At 42.4% G+C, this 22085-nt stretch overlaps 1 protein-coding gene across 1 annotated transcript in view; it reads left to right on the forward strand.

The window, feature by feature from the left end:
- The first annotated feature begins 14967 nt into the window (after positions 1-14967).
- CACNG6 (calcium voltage-gated channel auxiliary subunit gamma 6) overlaps positions 14968-22085 on the forward strand; it is a 244088-nt gene continuing 236970 nt past the window's right edge. The window contains exon 1 of the mRNA XM_073571178.1: positions 14968-15823. Within this exon, the coding sequence (XP_073427279.1) occupies positions 15505-15823 (319 nt within the window). The 5' untranslated portion in view covers positions 14968-15504. The remainder of the gene's footprint in view (positions 15824-22085) is intronic.

Here is a 22085-nt window from a genome sequence, read left to right on the forward strand (position 1 = left end):
CCTCCTAGCTTCTGACCTTGGACTCCTTGACCACTCTGATTCACGGCTTGACCGTGAGAAGTGACTAGTGTCTCAGTATTCTCATTATTTTTGTTATTCATAGAGCCCTCTCCTTATTACATAGTGTCCTCTCCTGCAAAATGTAAAATGACAGCTGATAGAGCAGCATCTGACCAGAAGACCAGGCCATCAGCCAAATCCATCACAAAAGAAGCTTTCCCGTGCTCCGTCAGTCGTCATTTCAGTTTATATCTAACAAGAGTGGACAATATGGAACACAGAATAGGGAGGTATAAATGACAAAAATAACGAGAATCTGATATGTAAGGGACGGTGCTGTACGTAACAAAAGGGAACTATGTGATAAGGGACTATGCTATACATAAAGAGAGGGCACTGTGTAATAAGGGGCAGCAATATATATGATGAGAGGAGACTGTAAAAAAAATGTATATCTGTAGCTTGGTCGCCATAAAAGGAGAGGGGCCCAGATAAATTTCTTGCACAGGGGCCCCAAGCTCTCTTTGTCTGCCCCTGGTGTGGACAATGGTATTTTAAACAGGTAATGAGTTCAAACAGGTGCAATTAATAGAGGTTATGAGTGCAAAGTAAGAGGGCTTCTTAAAGAAAAACTAACAGGTCTGCAAGTGTCAGAATTCTTGCTGGTTGACTGGTGATAGAAATACTTGTTCCATGCAATAAAATATAATTTAATTGTTTAAAAATCATACAATTTGATTTCCCGTTTTTTTTAAATTTTTCTAATCTGTCTCTCACAGATGAAGTTTACCTATGGCTATGATAAAAATTACAGACCTTTCCATTCTTTGTAGGTAGTGTAAGGAGGCTATTGGCTGTATAATCGATGAGAGGTATGTGTCACAGAGATGGCTGCACCCTGCGATCGATGAGTATTTTGCTTTAGTGCATGTGAGCACTAAGATGTTTTGCGCACACTGGGTACGGGTTGCAGGTACTTTTGAGAGATGAGCAGGTCTGGCTACCTACATACCTCACCTGTGGGTGTGGTTACAGCCAACATAATGGAGGCTGTTGTTTGGCACATGGTCTGTATCTTGGGAGGAAAAAGGCCTCCTGTGTGTGTCTCCAGACTGACCCTGAGTGCTGGACATTACCCTAGCCTGTGTGCCCACAGGCCTGAGGGAGCAGAATCCTGTCGGGACCTGTGTGAGGACAGGGTCATGTCATCTGGCCATGTGTGTTAGCAGTGACTGGCGTCTTGGGAGAGCAGGAACTCTCATATAGCTTTTGGAGGAGCTAGAGGACTCTGCTATGGACACTGATGCTGTGTTTTGCCTGCTTTAAAGGCTGTTTTCCTTTTTTGTTTGTGCTTCCGGGTTTTATGAAGCAAATAAACCCACATGGACTGTGAAAGGAGCGTGCCTCCTGTCTTCCTCCTATCACACCTGAGTGAGTAAAATCCCTATTATAGGAAAACATGCAAAATCAGCACTGTATAAAATAGTTATTTTCTCCACTGTATAATTGTATCTGTTCCAGCCCAACGGACAGGGATGAATACTTAACCCATCTTAAAAAGACATTTATAAACCAAGGTTTCTACCCCACCTCCATTGATGATCAGATCATTAGAGCCGCAAGGATCCCTAGAATTGAATTACTTCAATACAGAGTGTAGAGGTTTGTACTCACTCAGCTGTGGTTGAGGTAGACACAGGAAGCGGTATTGTTGAAATGTCCGGGCAGGTTTATTAAGACTGCATAGACCGCTCATGAAACCAAACAAAAAACAGCTTTTTCCATCACAAAGTGAAAACAAAAAGTAAAAAGTCCATAAAATATAGTGAGTAACCCCGCTCAGTATAGTGTCCAGTTCTTTAGGCCTTAGCACAGACCAACACACAGGAGATTCAAACATCTCCAGACACTGAATGACACACTCGGTCTTCATTTTATCTACCAAACCACGCCCCTAGGATGCGCATATGTGAGCAGTCATTCCCATCAATCTCTTTTAACTGCTCATAAATCCCGTCCCTGGAATGGCTTAATAACGCTCTCAGCACTATATTTGCTGGAGCATGCTTTCTGAGCTCACAACAATGAAGCTACCAACCGCAATTGTACATTTTTCCCTTCAAGGACTCATCTGGTGGCCATATAACAGGAGGGAAAGAGGAAAATAATTGTGTTGCCTCTAGTGGTGACCCACAACTTGTGGTACTGATAAAATCCACTAAAAATTGTCACCATATCTTACGCGAGGATGACCAGCTAAAAACAATATTCAAAGGCCCTCCTTTGCTATGCCGCAGGCAACCTCCTTATTTAAGAAACATTATCATCTGAAGCTCAGTGCCCTCAGATACACCAATAGGACCTTATCCTTCCAATATGAAGCGCTGCGAGACCTGCACTCATGTAGAAGCCAAATATAGGCTACAGATTCCCAACACACAGGAGGACTACAAAACTTCCAGGGACATTTACATGTTCCCCTTCCAATGTGGTGTATTTAATTCTATTGTCGTATTGGGGGTCTCTATGTGAGAGAAAGAGGACAGAAATTGAGAGCAAGGATGAGGACCCATCACCACAGAATTACAGATTTAAACAAAAAAAGTTAGGAGTGACCAAACATTTTTGTTGTCCAGGACGTAAGACAAACAATATGAAAGATGTCATATTAAAAGCAATCTTTAAATCACAAAAAAATTGAAGGGTTTGGGAATACAAACTTATTACAATCTTTGATTCCCTCCACACAAGAATAAATGTGCCGGGAGAATTTATAATTCACTACAAAATCAGAGGAATCTGCTCCAGATACAGTGAGGGCACCAGGCCTCTTATCTTACATGGAAATTGGGACTTGAAAACTTTCACACCGCTAATCTGTTATTATTTTGTTTTTTTTCAATGAGAGCAATCCAGTGCTAGCACAAATTGTCACTTCAAGTACACCTTCCCCACACTGAAATATGGTGGTGGCAGCAACAAGCCGTGGGGATGTTTTTGACAGCAGGAACAGGGAAAATGGTCCGATTCGAGGGGAAGATAGATGGTGCGAAATACAGGGATATTCTTCAGCAAAAACTGTTTTAGTCTGTCAGTGATTTGAGACTGGGATGGAAGTTCAACCTTCCAACAAGACAACGGCCCAAAGCACACTGGAAAGTAACACTTAAGTGATTTCAGGGGAAAGTTGTATATGTTTTGGACTGGCATATTCAAATCTCATATCTTAACCCCTTAATGACTGTCAATACGCCTTTTAATAGTGGCTGTTAAGAATACTGATTCTCCAGCACTGATTTTTACCGGCGCTGAGAAATTAGAGTATAGTGCCTCCTAGCATCAGAAAATATCCAGGGTCTCAGCTCTTAGGGTCATATCAAAGAAATTATATGATTATCTTAAAGTACAATATGTCACAAGAAAACATTCTCAAAAATACCGGGATCCGTTGAAGCGTTCCAGAGTTATAACCTAATAAAGTGACCGTGGTCTGAATTGTAAAAATTGGTCAGGGGGATGTTTAAGCCCTGCCTGTGCCATCATCTATAATAATAAATGCCCTAACCAGCTTCCGGTTGTAACAACTTCCGTCCAGTTGTAACCGGTGACGTCACCACACACACACGCACGTTAACCCTCAACACACCACACCGCCTCAACACACACTCCTCTCACCTTTCACCTCCACTCATGTCCACTCACTCTTTCACTCCACATACGTTCCTTTCTCTCACTCCGTTTCTCATACTCACACCGTCATCGTCGCTGCCCCGACATCGTCCTCCGCCGCCGCGATCCAGGATCCAGACGTTCTCCAGGCCGCCGACATCGGGATCCAAAAAGATGGCTTCGGCGAAATCTCGCGAGATTACGCCGACGCCATTTTGGATCCCGATGTCACCCATGCCAGCGACATGTTGTTGCGGCGACGCCATCTTGAATATCGCGGGACTTCACGAAATCCAAGATGGCGTCCCGCAAGAACATGTCGGCGGCCTGGAGAACGTCTGGATCCTGGATCGCGGCGGCGGAGGAAGATGTCGGGGCAGCGACGATGACGGTGTGAGTATGAGAAATGGAGTGAGAGAAAGGAACGTATGTGGAGTGAAAGAGTGAGTGGACATGAGTGGAGGTGAAAGGTGAGAGGAGTGTGTGTTGAGGCGGTGTGGTGTGTTGAGGGTTAACATGGCAAGAGGTGTGAGGCTGTGTGCACACGCTGCGGATTTTGCTGCGGTTCCGCAGCAGTTTTTGCTGCGGTGTACAGTACCATGATTCCCTATGGGAATCAAAAACCGCAGTGCAGATGGTGCGGAATTTTCCGCGCGGATTATCTGCGGTATTCAATCCGCAGAAAGAATTGACATGTCAATTCTTTCTGCGGATTCTCCTGCGGTTTGCCATCTCCTCTATTGAGGAGATGAAAAACCGCAGGGCAAAACCGCAGAGCAATCCGCAGGTAAAACCGCAGGTCTTTTGACCTGCGGTTTCACCTGCTGATTTTACAAAATCCGCGCGGATGAATCCGCACCTAATCCGCAGCGTGTGCACACAGCCTTAACGACGTCGGCGAAATCTCGCGAGATTTCGCCGACGCCATCTTGCATTCGTGAAATTGCGTCATTTACCTCACGCCGACTTGCTGTGCGGACGCTTGGCATTGCCTGTACCACCATAACTACTGCTGCCTTGGTCCTATGCCTGTTTACTGCCGGTGTCTAATTACAGGGCCAATTTGCCTATACTGCCATAACTATTGCTACCTTACTACTCTGCCGGTGTCTAATTACAGGGCTAATTTGCCTCTACCGCCATAACTACTGCTGCATTGCTCCTCTGCCGGTGTCTAATTACAGGGCCAATTTGCCTATACCGCCATAACTACTGCTGCCTTGCTCCTCTGCCGGTGTCTAATTACAGGGCTAATTTGCCTCTACCGCCATAACTACTGCTGCATTGCTCCTCTGCCGGTGTCTAATTACAGGATCAATTTGCCTCTACCGCCATAACTACTGCTGCATTGCTCCTCTGCCGGTGTCTAATTACAGGGCCAATTTGCCTATACCGCCATAACTACTGCTGCCTTGCTCCTCTGCCGGTGTCTAATTACAGGGCTAATTTGCCTCTACCGCCATAACTACTGCTGCATTGCTCCTCTGCCGGTGTCTAATTACAGGATCAATTTGCCTCTACCGCCATAACTACTGCTGCATTGCTCCTCTGCCGGTGTCTAATTACAGGGCCAATTTGCCTATACCGCCATAACTACTGCTGCCTTGCTCCTCTGCCGGTGTCTAATTACAGGGCTAATTTGCCTCTACCGCCATAACTACTGCTGCCTTGCTCCTCTGCCGGTGTCTAATTACAGGGCTAATTTGCCTCTACCGCCATAACTACTGCTGCCTTGCTCCTCTGCCGGTGTCTAATTACAGGATCAATTTGCCTCTACCGCCATAACTACTGCTGCCTTGCTCCTCTGCCGGTGTCTAATTACAGGATCAATTTGCCTCTACCGCCATAACTACTGCTGCATTGCTCCTCTGCTGGTGTCTAATTACAGGGCCAATTTGCCAATACCGCCATGACTACTGCTGCCTTGCTCCTCTGCTGGTGTCTAATTACAGGATCAATTTGCCTCTACCGCCATAACTACTGCTGCCTTGCTCCTCTGCCGGTGTCTAATTACAGGATCAATTTGCCTCTACCACCATAACTACTGCTGCATTGCTCCTCTGCTGGTGTCTAATTACAGGGCCAATTTGCCTATACCGCCATAACTACTGCTGCCTTGCTCCTCTGCTGGTGTCTAATTACAGGGCCAATTTGCCTCTACCGCCATAAGTACTGCTGCCTTGCTCCTCTGACTGTTCACTGCCTGTGTCTAATTACAGGGCCAATTTGCCTCTACCGCCATAACTACTGCTGCCTTGCTCCTCTGCCGGTGTCTAATTACAGGGACAATTTGCCTCTACCGCCATAACTACTGCTGCCTTGCTCCTCTGCCGGTGTCTAATTACAGGGCCAATTTGCCTCTACCGCCATAACTACTGCTGCCTTGCTCCTCTGCCGGTGTCTAACTACAGGGCCAATTTGCCACTACCACTTCATCACTACTGCTGGGCAATTACAGGGTCAATTAGTATCTGTTTACTCTACAATACTCCAGGATGCCTTCTTCACTGCCAGATAACTGCCAAATAGACTCCTTTACCTGTGCCAACATGAGTCATAACAAAAAGTATGCCAATGCCAGTGAAAGGAAAGCAGCTTTAGCACTATGACAAAAACAACGCCGTGCTAATGAGACTCCTGAGGAAAAACACCATCGCCTTGAGAAGATTAAGGCTTATAAACGCCGTCGCCTCACACATCCCCTAACTCTAAATCCATAAGATTGGCTGAAGAAGCCTCTGCACGCCGTCACCGCCGACAACAGACGGCCTCTTCCTCATCATTATTATTAGACTCACAACAGGATGCTTCCACATCAGCATGTGGAACAATTTACTGCTACACTTCATCCCATATGCCGTTCACTGACATAACTAATCAGCAATCTGTTTCTGCCCTATCAATACCACCATTCAATACCGATGCACAGTATGCCAATGCCAGTGAAAGGAAAGCAGCTTTAGCACTACGACAAAAACAACGCCGTGCTAATGAGACTCCTGAAGAAAAACAGCATCGACTCGACAAGATTAAAGCTTATAAACGCTGTCGTCTCACACACGAATCCCCTAACTCTAAATCTATTACATTGGCTGAAGAAGCCTCTACACGCCATCACCGCCAACAACAGACGGCTTCTTCCTCATCATCTATAATAATAAATGCCCTAAGCAGCTTCCGGTTGTAACAACTTCCGTCCAGTTGTAACCGGTGACGTCACCACACACACGCACATGTTAACCCTCAACACACCACACCGCCTCAACACACACTCCTCTCACCTTTCACCTCCACTCACGTCCACTCACTCTTTCACTCCACATACGTTCCTTTCACTCACTCCGTTTCTCATACTCACACCGTCATCGTCGCTGCCCCGACATCTTCCTCCGCCGCCGCGATCCTGGATCCAGACGTTCTCCAGGCCGCCGACATGTTCTTGCGGCGACGCCATCTTGGATTTCGAGAAAACCCGCGATATTCAAGATGGCGTCGCCGCAAGAACATGTCGCTGGCGTGGACGACTCGGGATCCAAAAAGATGGCGTCTGCGAAATCTCGCGAGATTACGCCGACGCCATTTTGGATCCCGATGTCGTCCACGCCGGCGACATGTTCTTGCGGCGACGCCATTTTGGATCGGCGAAATCCCGCGATAGTCAAGATGGCGTCACCGCAAGAACATGTCGCCGGCGAGGACGACGTCGGGATCCAAAATGGCGTCGGCGAAAACTCGCAAGATTTCGCCGACGCCATTTTGGATCCCGACGTCGTCCACGCTGGCGACATGTTCTTCCAGCGACGCTATCTTGACTATCGCGGGATTTCACGATACTCAAGATGGCGTCGCCGCAAGAACATGTCGCCGGCGTGGACAACGTCTGGATCCAGGATGGCGCCGGCGGAAGAAGATGTCGGGGATCGTGGAGCAGCGGCGATGACGGCGTGAGTATGAGAGACGGAGTGAGAGAAGGGGTCGTATGTGGAGTGAAAGAGTGAGTGGAGATGGTGAAAGGTGAGAGGAGTGTGTGTTGAGGAGTGTGTGTGTTGAGGGTTAACATGGCAAGAGGTGTGATGCTATCGCATCCTCCCGATGCGATAGCATCGGGCCATAATCTAGTGTACACATAATAAGCGGAAACAGCAAAGTGAGAGCGCAGTGTGAGCGTAGGGAAATTGAAAGCAGCGTATAGGGAGAGTTTCTGAGTCCAAAAAGCTTTTTAAAGCTAATTAGAGTGAATATTAGTTCTCTGTTAGGTTGAGATAGTGAAGGGAGAGATTTAATACAAGGGAGAGGGAAAGGCAGGCAGGGTGTTAGCATTGCAAGTACACGCTCCAGATCTCTGCTTGGTTGCATTGTGTATACTGTAGGAAGGGAGTAGTGATAGAGGTAGCATTTCAAATCCAGTACCATAATATACAAAATAGCTCTTTTTAGAGCAAAATAATATTCCTCAGTACCAGCATATAATAAACATTTATTTCTAGAGTTAAAAAATGTTCCTGAATACCAGCATATACTAAACCTCTTTTTTACAGCTAAATAATATTCCTCAGTACAAGCATATACCAGCATTATCAAGTATAGAGGGGTCCCCATGCTGTTTTTTTTTTAATTATTTAAATAAATAATTTAAAAAATTGAAATGGGGTCCCCCCCATTTTTTGACAACCAGCCTTGCGAAAGTAGACATTTTGGGGCTGTTATTCTTAGGCTGGTAAGAGGCCATGGATATTGGCCCCCCAGCCATAAAATAGCAGCTGCCCAGAAAAGGCACATCTATTACATGCACCAATTCTGGCACTTTGCTTGGCTCTTCCATGAATATTGACCTCCCAGCATAAAAATAGCAGCCCGCTGCTGCTCAGAAAAGGCACATATATTAGATGTGCCAATTCAGGTGCTTTGCGCAGCTCTTCTCACTTGCTCTGTAGCAGTGGCAAGTGGGGTTCATATTTGTGGGCTTGATGTCACCTTTGTATTGTCAGGTGACATCAAGTCCACAGCTTAGTAATGGAGAGGTGTCTATAAATCACCTCTCCATTACTAGTCCTATAGTTATATGGTAAATAGAGACACATCCATAATAAAGTCCTATTATTAGAAATAAGACTAAACAGTTTTACATTTTATTTAAAAATAACAAACAAAGTTATATTCCACCAAGGCTCTAGTTCTCCTGTAATAAAACTAAAATGAAAAGCAACATCCCTCACCTCTCTGTTTTTCTGTCCTACTCTGTAATTCAAGTCAGGGGGAAAAACAGTTTTCAACCTGGACGGTGCCAAGATGCGACTTTTCAGGCTGAGAACCACTGGTGACAGAATTGCTGTGCGCGCAGCTTCAGTGAACCGCAGTGATGTCATCGAGGTTACCTCCGGTCACTGATGCTGCGTTCCTTGATGGGCTGAACTGCTGTAAACATGGTGAGATCCCCGCTTTGGTGAAATAAGCATTTGGTAAGCTTAACGGTTTGTTGGGTCTAGCAGAAAAATATTCGACTTTCCCACTGTCTTGCGTTGGATTTGGTATTCGGTAGGAATACACAAATATTAAAAATTATTTGTACAGATTTTCCAGAACCCGAATATTTCATATTCGATCATCACTATTGTTTAGATGTTCTTTTGCATACTTCTGACTATGACTTTTTATGGTGAGGATGCAATAGATGTTTGCTTCTGATAAATTTTCCATGAAGGCCATATTTTTGCAGTTGTCACTGAACAGTAGAACACCACAACTCCAGTGTCTGCTAAATCTTTCTGGAGATCTTTTGCAGTCAAGCAGGGCTTCTGATTTGCCTCTTTAGCAGTCCTATGAGCAGCTCTCACTGAAATTTTACTTGGTTTTCCAGACCTTATCTTGACCTCCACTGTTCCAGTTAACTGCCTTTTCCTTGTTACAAAAAAGTTTTACAATGGAATAATTCAAGAGTGCCATTGGAGATCAGACAATGCTGGTGGCAGATGTAACAGCTGTTTTCAAGGGATAATGGGGAGAAACACAAACACCAGGTCCAACAGAGGTTGGGGAAAATGTGAACAAATTGGGCAATTTTCAATAAACCAGCACAACAGCAAGGGCTATCTGTGTATGTAACAATACCAAGGAGGGAGAAGTTGCAGAACATGGTCAAGGGGTACTTAAGTGATCTTTTCAGATGCTTCAGTTCCCTTTAATTACTGCTGAACACTTGGCCCGACCTCTCCTTATACGCATTGGAGGTGTTGGCCTGTCTGGCTGCTAATGTGGCGTCAGAGCGTGTTTTCAGTTCTGCTGGGTCAATCATCACTGGTAGGCACACACGCCTCTCCTCGGAATATGCAGACAGACTTACTCTGATTAAATTCAACAAGGACTGAATATCTCCACAGTTTGCAATCTCTCCAAATGAGAGCAATCTGACCTAAATTAACCAAAAATTCTGATTCGTGCTACTGCTGTTAACTAGAGATGAGTGATTTTTTTTCAGATTCAGTTCCGAATACGATCTGATTCGAATATTGTTTTTGCAATATTCGCTGAACACACTGAACATCATTAAAGTCAATTGGAATACAAATTACCGAATATGTTCGGTACCGAACATAAGACATACATTCGGCCCGAATAGTGTTCGAATATGGTCCGAATTTGTCAAAATCAGATTCGGGGCCAAAATCCAAACAAAATTGCTCATCTCTATTGTTAATGCCAACCCTTTCCCATCAAAACCCATTTCCTTCTTTCGTCAACCATAGGGCTAACTTTTGCAAACCCTATGTAAATTGTGCAGTGGGCAAACCAGGACAGTATTCCTACTCCAGCCTAACTACTATTTGTGATTGGAGGCCCTTGGGATGGTGTCTTCCTGCTTCAACCATGACTCAGCCCGTAGGGTTAATTTATACAAACCCTATTGCACATTGTGCAGTGGACAAACCAGGACAGTATTCCAACTCCAGCCTAACTACTATTTGGTGGCTTCCTGCGACAACCATGCAGTGGACAAATCTTGAATGTAGAGTGGTCCTACCAAACTAATATTTGTCATTGGAGGCCCTTGTGACAGGTTGTCCCACTTTGTGCCTGAGATAGGGGATACACATTCAATATAAATGTACACCGACTGTCGATGACTGAGTGATGGTCCTCTGAAAACTTGAATTGAAGCCCACAACTACTACAGTAGTCGAGCGTGGATAATGTTTATCAAGCGACGCCATTGTCATGGTATCTTCCTGCATCTATGACACAGCCCCCAGGAGTAATTTTTTTTTAAATATGATGCACATTCTGCACTCGACCATGTAGTTCAGTATCAAGAAGTCTTCTCTTCCGATATAATCTGTTGAATATTGTCAATACTCCAACCCATCCTGGAGGGGGGAGCACCATATATGCTTTGTCCATTCACTTGCCCAAGAGATATAATTAAGCTCGCCACCCAGTTGACTAGTGCAGATTTATTTATCCAGTTCACAGAGTTCACTCAATCCTGAGGATCGCAGGCTGCACTCACTGCTACCTTCTAATGCTCCATGTCTCTTGCTCTTTTTCCATGTAGTCTCTGCCCATTAATGTGTTAAATAAAAGAGTGAGGGATGTACAATATGAATAAGTGAGGGCACTCTCAAATGCACACAAGAGGGCCTTCCAAAATTTTCTAGAGGAGTTACAGTGCTGTATGAGGGCTCTCACTAAACTCAGGTTTCCTGCCTACTGCAGGCCTTCTGAACATTTGAATTTAGGGCTGCAGTATCAGATGGAGGTGGAGGAGGGGGGAGAGGAGTGGGGTGAAACCCAACGCTTCAATGGGTACATTGTAAACTGCTATGAAATATGTATTCCAATATTTGAGTGTCAATGAGAGAGGGACCTCCCAAATGTATAAGTAACCGTTGTCCCTCCAAAACGCATTTTCAGGGCCACCTGAGGCCTCTCAAGTCAAAGATGAACAAACCTACTTGTATGTTGTAGCAGGCCTTGTAAAGTGCTGGAGAATAGCTAACTAAAAATGATGTATGACAAAGAGACCTACAAAATGTATAAGTCAGGGCAGTCCAAATTGTAAAAAGCAAAAAAAAAACACAGTACATGTGAACAAGCGCTGAAAGGGTTATTTTTGGTTTATTTAGCTGTATATACAAGTGATTATTCGGGAAAAACTGTTTCTTAACCTTTTTAGTGTGCTAAATGCAATTTAGGTTAGGTTTGGTAGTTGTTCTTGTGTATCTGTAAAAGTGGTGTAATACTGCACCAAACTTATTCCCAGAAACCATATGTGAGCCAGAAATGCATGCAGGCATATTATTCAGGCTCTTCCCATTCTGTTTCATCACTTTTCCATCCATTTCAGTCTTTTCCTCAGGACCCCAGACTCCTTTGTAGGGTCCAGCAGAAAATTACTTGCATTTCCCATTGACTTACATTGTACTCGTATAGCGATTATGAATATTACGGTACTCACTCATCACTATGATTCACCTTACCTACAGCTAATATACATTGATTTTCATTTATGCATTTTTGCTGGAATAATGTCAGGGATGTTTTCCATCTGGATTTGATGCCTAAGATGGCATGATGGACATGCAGGATATATGTATTTTGCCTATAATAGGGATCACAAGAATTAGCACCTTATTCCTTTGAATGTCCTGTTTTTCTCTTCATTGCGTTCTCTCTTTTCCATGGAATATTTGCTCTGTCTGAGGATGGGTGTCTGAATAATAGTTCCATTTGAATTAGCAATTTATTGATGAGGCTCTGTCAGACTTTATAGCACTTTTTGCTGTACTGTGCACTAGTTCTATCAGATCTGCTAGATTTCTTCCCCACACACTGATGACCATGAGCTGAAAAATGTTAGTAATAACACTAAGCTCTGCTATACTCCCTACGCTTCACTTTGCAAACACACAGCTCTGCAGTGAGATTAGTGTCACAGGTGCATCAGGAGTGACAGGAACCATCCTGGAAGAAGAAGAAGTAGAAGGTCATTGCGATTAGCTCTACAAGCACCTTCTTGATTTTTGCATCTCTGTTATGGAGTAATATCCTTCTCGCTCTAGGACCGAACAGTTACGTCCACCTTCTGCGGCTAATTATCACACCCTTGCTGAAGGTTTAAATACCTTCCGTTTTTTTAGCAAGGTGCTGGTGTTAGCTCAATTTTCCTCTGTCTGGTTGAAAGTACTTGTAGTTGGCTAGTGTGTTCTTGAAGTACTCTTGGAGGATTGCTGACGTGATATCTCGGTGGTCTTCTCAAGGAAAGTGCATCTTCTTGTTTGTCCACCGTCTCTGTCTTTAGTTGTAGTAGGGGCTGACTAGGGTCCACTCTGTCCCCTCCCTAGCCAGGGTAAATCTCTAGGTCAAGCAGGAATTAGGTTCCTGCTCAGCGATAGGTGTGGAACCTTTTTAGGGACATCAGGTGAGACAGGGTGTTGTTAGATCAGCCTAGGGGTCTCTACTCCCCCTTTTCTTAGTGTTTGGCCTTCCCCTTCCTCTTCCCATTGTAGTGTACATTGCTTCTTCATCACCCAGTGTGACATTCAGTGAGAACGGAGACTGTCTATCATTACATGTCTCACACAGTGAAACTGGTCTAAACTATTGTGAGGGTGTTTTGTTGCAGCACGCTTATGATTGATTAACTGCAAGCTAGTGAAGAAGTTCATACTCTCAGAGAGAAATCTCTGGTAATACCCCCTTGAACGTAACATATAACCTAAGCTTTACAAGCTAATATCTCTTCAGCGAAGACTAAAAAATGCAAAAATATTTTGTTAAGTTCTGCAGCCACTATTATATGATGTGGCCAGTTTAACATGCTCAAACTGGTAAAAGGTCTACTTTAAAGGGAATCCGTCAGTAGGATCAACCCTCCTTAAGCCATTTATATGGACTTGTAGGTCATAGGAAGCTAAGTAAAGTGATACCTTGATATCTATGATCCGATTTCTTATTCCAGAGAAATACACATTTTTCTTATATGTAAATGAGCTGTACAGGACTATGGGCCAGGCACTGATCTGCGTGAGAATCTGCCTCCAAAGCTTATTTTTAATTAAATGGGTCACTAGCAGTGTGACATATAATGGCCCATAGATCTTAGCAGCTCATTTATTTCTCTGGAATAAAACATTGGATTGCAAATGTCAAGGTATCATTTTATTCTGCTTCCTATGACCAGCATGCCCATATAGATAGATAACAAGGGTTGAACCCATTGACAGATTCCCTTTAAGAATCATGAAATGACATGCCTTTGTCATTGTGGTAAAGAAGTCTTGAAACTCCATACCACTTGAATAAAGGTGTTGGGGAAAAAGCGTAATAAAATCAAAGCCAAAATGAAACCATGACATAAATGGTGGCAAAGACTTGGCTAAAAGTCTGCATTAACATATCATTTGTAGAGTAGCTTTGTTTTACAATAAACAGTCTTTAGATTTTGTTGACAACATTTAATAGAGTGGTACAAGACCCATTCATCCGAAATTCTGCAATGCAATCCACATATGAGCAGATTACAACAGCCTCAGTATAAGGAAGACATAGATAACATTTGCCCAATTATTCTGGTTTGCATTTCTGTATCACTGGAGCTGGAGGCGGTTTTGTTTCTGACAGTGCATTGCTGAGCTGCCCTACCATTAATAATAATAATAATCTTTATTTTTATATAGCGCTAACATATTCCGCAGCGCTTTACACACATTTTCATCGCTGTCCCCAATAGGGCTCACAATCTAAATTCCCTATCAGTATGTCTTTGGAGTGTGGGAGGAAACCGGAGTACCCGGAGGAAACCCACGCAAACACGGGGAGAACATACAAACTCCTTGCAGATGTTGTCCTTGGTCGGATTCGAACCACTGAGCCACCGTGCTGCCCGAGAGCCATGGCAGCATTTTGCGAGAGCGCATACACTTTTAACCACACAGACACAGTGAAAAAGCTATTTCTTCCTATTAGCAGAATAGGTTTTCCCTGCAGTATTTATCCAGATTAAAAAAAAAAATCTTAAGAGTTTGCTTGTTCCATACATTCGCCAGTCTGAATGTCCTCCATTGAAATCAATAAATAATTTGCCGAGAGACATTTCACAAACAATCAGCCAAGATATTTGCTTGTGTTTTCTCCAAAGCTGCATTTCTTTTTAGTCTATGGGTTTCTATGTTTGGTTTTCATAAATTAGAGATGGAAGTCTAAATCAATAGTCAGTCCAAGGAAATGTGGAAGCCTGGAGTAAATGAGGCCCTTCTGATCTCCAAAGAAGCTACAGCAGTTACGTGTGATGGCGAAGTGTAAGTTGCTTTGGGATTTTAGCTCTTCCGCAAGAAGCTGAAATAATAGTAGGAGCAGAATACAATCCAGCATAGATACAGCAGATAACCATGAGAACATGCAGCACAGATATAGGAAGATAAAAGGCCGGTGCACATATTATCGAAGGCTGAACTGGGATAAGTTAACTTCATTTTGTCTTAGCCTCATTCTGATCTCTGTCGCCTGTGCATGAGGCAAGTGCCTTTAAGGGAACCTTAAAATAACAGCTCTGCCTCGGAGATGTGATGAATGTAACAGGTGCAGAGATTATTTCCAGGCCATGTGTGTGCGTCTGTGTGTAACAGCAAGAGGGGGAGAGAGAGAATGCTGAAAAGGAGAGAGCACATTGATGTCCCTGCTACGTCTCTGTAGCCCGTGAAACTTACAGCAGATTGCCTTCGAGCGACCTAAATACTAAAGAAAAAAAAAATAGAAGATCGGAGAAGAGAAGAGGGTGTACACATAAAGGGTTATTTGCATCAATTCTCGCAGTTGACGGAAAAAAGCCTCACCACACAAATGATGTGGCCTAATTTTTTCATGCAAGAGGAGGAGCAGCGCTTCTCGGGAAGAGGTAGAGGACAACGTGGAAAAGGCTTGACTGATGCACAAGAGGGCAAGATCAAATTGGCCTTTTTTGTGGCCCTTGTGGGGGTGACACTATCAGTGCTGGCAGTTGGGACAGAGTTTTGGGTGGAGGTGAATACCTATAAGCAAAACCACAGTATGACATGTGAAGCTGCCCATTTTGGGCTATGGAAGTTCTGCTACAAGAAACTGTGGATCTCGGATGTGGATGAATACCGTCCAACTTGTGGCCCGGCAGAGCTACCTGGAGGTATAGTACTTTTATTACATGTTGTAGTTGTGCTGTTTTTATACAAGACCCCACACCACTGGCATTGTAAAGTTTAGAGGTAAGTAGATCAATCTCACCAAAGTAAATGTCCAAATAGACAAACTCACTGATTAAGAATGTTCCAAATGAATTAAAAAGGTCCATAAACTAATGAAAGAATTCAGAGTTATTTATATTTTTTGTATTCAGTGATTGTAATTACAACTTATGGATAAATCTTTGTGGTTGGCTTGTTGATGACTGTGGATTCTAAAAATGTCTTGTTAAAAATGGATAGGAATACTGCTGTTAGGAATAGATTTAATGGAAAGGATAATGCAGCTCTTGTTGTTCGTTAATTTACCTTTGGCCGATACATTTTCTAGCAATCTACATATGTACTTTTGCATACACAAGATTTGACAATGCACCTGTTGATGTTCTTTTGTGATGTATTTGTCCAATGAGCGTTGCTAGGTTTCTATATTTCTCATCAAATACTTATTTTTAATAATTTCAAAATAGTCATTCGGAGGATTCCTAAAAGTGTCATCTTACCCTGGTCATGAAAAATGAAGAAGTAATCTGAGTAGGTGCCATATCAGAAGCTTATTCTTTAAAATAAAGAGTAGAGTCAAGCTATTCCCTCAGTTGTAGCTGTTTTGTTTTGCTATTTAAAGCAGTTTCCTACATAAAATAGCTTAACATATGTTCATCCAGATGCACCTTGTTTGCCTTTCAAGATGAAACATAAACCCTGGTAGATATGTTTAGAAAGTATCTTGAATATACTGAAAATGTTATAAAGATTTCAAATGGCAACCAGTTTTTGTTAAGGTAAAATTGTAGGAGTATAGCATCCAAATTCCTCAATGTTCCCCAAGGAGAAAAAGTCACCAGGAATTTTGAAGTAATCACAAAAACTGCGAAATTAGTGGTAGTAAGCACTGGCAACTTCTACAAAGGGCAGAAGTCACACTCACCTCAATAATCGATAATTATGAATAATGACTGCGTAGCATTCTCCACATTCTACATGGCATGTATTTTCTGTCCTGCAAAGGCAAATGCTCTTGTGTTTTTGTCTGAATTCAAATGGAAATTAATAAAATTTTAAATAATGGAAAATCTTCAAAATTTTTCTACATTCAGCTTGGATTTTAGCCTAAAATTTCTCAGACCATTTTTCTTTTGGAAGATCCTGACATAATGGTTGGGAGGAAATTACCCTAATTTTCCTTCGGTAAAACTCCTATCCCTTGTGATAGCTTTTGTTCATATGTCTTCTATGTGATGGAAAGGGGCCTGTAGGAAAGTTAATAATCATTACAGGAAAGTTCATAATAAGAAAATATGGCATCTTTTATCATTTTGCAAAAGAATATCCTATTTCATCTTAGAATGATAATAATTTGAAGTTATAAAGCAGTAATATGGGGAAATTGTCTAAATATTTCACATTTCTACATCTAATTGGATGAAATATGTCAAGACCTGATGCTTATAGGTGACCTGAAAAGACTCCCAGTAAGTTTTAGTTTCTCATCAGCTATAAAGTAATATGTTCAACATCACAACTATTTCTAAACACTTAATAATAGTTAAGTATCAGAGAAGCATTTGTAATTTCTAATACACCTTTATTGTGAAAAAGAGTTCAAATCGAATATTGGTAATAACCCAAGAGATTATTTGATAGCAAGAAAATGTAAATTTGGTTCCATACATACACTCACTAAAGTTTTAAACCAAGTTAAAAGGAAACTATTACTCAAAAAGGTGAAATATCTAAATATCAAAATATTTTTCAGAAGTGACAAATTTACATTTCTTGTGGTCAGGCCACCAAAACAATATATTGTGTCACATAAATGTATATATTTATAAGTTAGAGTGGATTTTAGATAAATATTGTTCTAATAACCAAAGAGAAAGTGAAAAATTTATGAAAAATGTTTTTATTTTTTTAATTTAAAATATGTGCAAAAAATGGCATATTAACTAAAGAAGCTCTGTAAGGTTCTGGGTGACTTGGGATTCTGATGCTTTCAATTTCTCAAAAAAAAAAGAAAAATTGAGAGCCATGCCTGACCTGGCTTGTAATGGCAACTAGAGGTGGGTGAACCTGAACAGTAAAGTTCGGCGTCCACACCTACTGTTTGGCCACGGACACCGGACACGGACTTCACCAGGAAGTCCGTGTTACTATTCGGGTTCGGCTGCCCGAACACCAGGTGGTTGTCGCTCTGTCATGTGCAGGACAGCGCAGCAAACACTGCTTCTGATCGGTGGTGAAATCATACCTGTAGGTCAGAGAGCCACGGTTCCCATGCTGTCAAAAGACAGCGAGAGCGCTCAGCTGCGATCGGAGGTCTAAAGTTTACCTCCGGTCACTGGTGTCAGCTGATAGGACTAGAGCTCCCATCATCTGACACCTGCTGCACAAATAACAGTGAGAACAGGAGCGGTGGATGGAATTATTCATTAGCCGCTCCTGCAATGTAAATAGATAATTAAAAAAAAATAGTGTGGGTTCACCTGTATTTTTGATAACCAGCCAAACAAAATTCACAGCTGGTGGCTGCAACACTCAGCTGTCAGCTTCAGCAAGGCTAGTTTTCAAGAATATAGAGGTGCTCACACTGTTTTTTTTTTTTTAAATGTAAATAAATAATTTTAAAAAGCGGCGTGGGGCCCCCCATTTTTGACAACCAGCCTTGCTAAAGTTGGTATTCTTAGGCTGGTAAGGGGCCATGGATATTGCCTCCCCAGTTTAAATATAGCAGCCTGCAGCTGCCCAGAAAAGGCACAACTATTAGATGCACCAATTCTGGCGCTTTGCCTGGCGCCTCCCACTTGGCAGGTGGGGTTCATATTTGTGGGGTTGATGTCACCTTTGTATTGTCAGTTCTCATCAAGCCCACGGCTTAGTAATGGAGAGGTGTCTATAAGACACCTATCCATTACTAATCCTATAGTTGTATGGTAAATTACACTGAATCCCTCATTCTCCTGTAATAAAAGTAAAATTAAAAAAAACAATATAACATACCTGTCTATCGTTCTGTCCCATGCTGTATTCCATGTCTGGGGGATAAATAGTTTTCAACCTGGACGGTGAAAAGATGCAACCATCCAGGCTGAGAACCACTGGTGAGTCAGCTGCTGTGAGTGCAGCCTCAGAGACCAGTGGTGACATCATCAAGGTTACCTCCGGTCAGTGAGGCTCCATTCCCAGCTGGGCTGAACTGCCCTAACCTCAGTGACATCCCCGCTAGCACCATGAGAGTTTTTCTTACGGTGCTAGCGGGGATCTCACCAAGGTCACTGCAGTTCAGCCTGGCTGGGAACTAAGCCTGAGTGACTGGACATAGCCTCAATGACGTCACCACCGGTCACTGGGGCCCCACAGTCATCAGTGGTTCTCAGCCTGGACGATCGCATCTCAGTACCGTCCAGGTGAAAACTGTTTTTCCCCCAGACATGGATTACAGCGTGGGACAGAATGACGGACAGATATGGTATATTGTTGCTTTTTTATTTTTTGGTTTCTTACAGGAAATTGAGGGCTTTGGTGGAATTAGGCAAGGTCATAAGTATGGTTAAATTAAAATTATTAAAGGAGTCTGTCATTCTTTCAATTAGAGGACTTTATTCTGGGTGTCTGTTTTCTTTCAATGTGATTATGGGGTTAGTAATTGTCATGTCTTATTGATGCCTCTCCATTACTAACCTCTGGGCTTGATATCACCTGACAATACAAAGGTGACATCAACCCCCTCAACTATCACCCCACTTGCCACCGCTACAGGACAACTGGGAAGAGCTGGGCAAAGCGCCAGAATTGGTGCATCTAATAGATGTGCCTTTTCTGGGCACCTGTGGGCTGCTACTTTTAGGCTGGGGGGCCAATATCCATGGCCCCTTACCAGCCTGAGAATGCCAGCTTTAACAAGGCTGGTTGTCAAAAATTGGGAGGACCCCACACTGTTTTTTTTTTTTATTATTATTTATTTAAATAATTAATAAAACAGTTTGGGGACCCCTCTATTCTTAATAACTAGCCTTGCTGAAGCTGACAGCTGAGGGTTGCAGCCCCCAGCTGTGAGTTTTGCCTGGCAGGTCAGAAAAAATACAGGGGAACCCACACTGCTTTTTTTTTAATTATTTATTTACAGCACAGCAGCAGCTGATGAATACTCCTATCCGCCACTCCTGCTCTCACTGTTATTAGCGGAAACATGTGTCAGATGATGGGATCAGTAGTCTCATCAGCTGACACCAGTGGCCGGAGGTAAGCTTTAGACCTCTGATCACAGTTGAGCGCTCACGCTGTCTTTTGACAGCATGGGAACCGCAGCTCTCTGACCGGCAGAGATGATTTCACCGCAGATCAGAAGCGGTGTTTACCACGCTGTCATGCACATTACATCGCTGAAAACACTGGTTGATTCGGCCACCAAATCAAGTGAATGGGGTCCAGGTTCGGGTCCGGCTACAGTTCTGGTACCTGAACTCGAACTTTTTGTAACTGTTCATCTGAACCCGCTGGACACATCCTGGTGTCCACCCATCTCTAATAGCAACCAACAGAGGAGAAACAAAAGCAGTGTCCACTCGGTTAGGTTTACATGACCTAATAAGGCAGATGGAAAGGTTTTTCTACTCCAGTCTCCATTTCACTATGAGTTATTATATTTGTGGCTAGAAGATAGAAGGTAAAACAGCTTACCATGCCATATAGTGACTGAGAAGTCCTGGTTTATATTATCCTGGAGGGTGGTTGTCCAGTCAGTGATTGCGGCAAAGTAGCAGCACAGGAGGGGAGGATGAGGTTCAGCATGACCATCCAGGAATTAAAATTCTAAATTTTATTGGGTGAAAAACATAAAATTTAAAAACAAAACCTGACGCATTTCTGACACATAGGACTAAGGACACTGATGTGCCAGAAACGCATCAGTTTAAAACAAAAATTATGTTTTTCACCCAATAAAATTTTGAATTTTGTCTCCTGGATGGTCGTGCAGAACCTCACCCTCCTCTCCTGTGCTCCTATTACATTTTTGCTACCATATACTTGGGTACTAACCAAACTGAAGTAAGGATTGGCACAGTAAAATGTTAAAATTTCACTTATATTATGACATAAAATTTTTTATTGTGCCTAATATTTTTGCACATGTCACAGTACATAGAGTAGTTTCACAGTTTTGAAATGATTGTTTGATATGTTTCAATTATGATAAATCTTAACCCTGATGACCTATCAGAAACCTACTATCACATTTACATCCATAATCGAACCTTTCCCATAATTCAGCATGTCTTTTAGCTTGCTATTGCCTAATCTTAGCCAACTCTTCTTGGTAGAAATCTATTATTTTAGACTCATTTATAATTTTACATTCATGAACTGCTCATTTAAGTGCTTGGCTCTAGACCTTCATTGGGTTTATATCAAGACTTTGATTATGACGATCTGAAAGTTTACTTATGATTTTGTCAGATTTGCTTTTTGAACACAACAGACAAATTTGCTTTTTTAAAGGAATATTCCTTTTCTTATATGGATTGGCTTGAGTTCTACCTCGCAATCATTCATAAACTTATTATCAAAAATGGATTGATAACCATTAACCACCCATATTTTTGCAGTGTCTGCTTTATCATAGAGTTTGTAACACCAAATTCTGTTGAGTTCAGAGAAGCCTGTAATTCTTTGGATGTTTCCGGATGTGTTGGCCTTGATATGAGCCTACTATTGGCAAGTAGATCAATGTTCCAAGCACTTTACATTAAGAGGTGATGACTTCCATCGTAAGGTCCTCAAATCCTCCAAAGGCCTTTGTAACCTTTTCCAGACTGATGTCTTACAAGATATATTTCTCATTTTTCTTTCATTCCTTTAAATCAAGGCAGCGCTTTTTTGGGAAGAAAATTTGTAAGGTTTAGTCAACAAGGATTACACTTAGCATGATAACGAAGACTAAATAAAATTATGGGAAGAATTTAGTCTCAGATCTTGTAGTGGTAAAATTAGTTGATAAATTTAAGAGGCGTTATTATTTTTTGACAATGATTACATGAGTGTTAACTTACACAAATTCATTAACCTTACATCGCTCTTATGTGTTACCCTAAATGGGTTAAAAGAACACAGTTTGCTTGGCTGAAAAATGTTCTATCCTACAATGTTGGTCCAAAGTACCATATTTTTTTGTACTGTAGGAATATAAGTTATACCTCAGGTAGTTAAAAT

The sequence above is a fragment of the Dendrobates tinctorius genome, unplaced genomic scaffold (genome assembly GCF_039654945.1).
Source record: "Dendrobates tinctorius isolate UK_male_01 unplaced genomic scaffold, ASM3965494v1 ptg000028l, whole genome shotgun sequence".
Classification (NCBI taxonomy): Eukaryota; Metazoa; Chordata; class Amphibia; order Anura; family Dendrobatidae; genus Dendrobates; species Dendrobates tinctorius.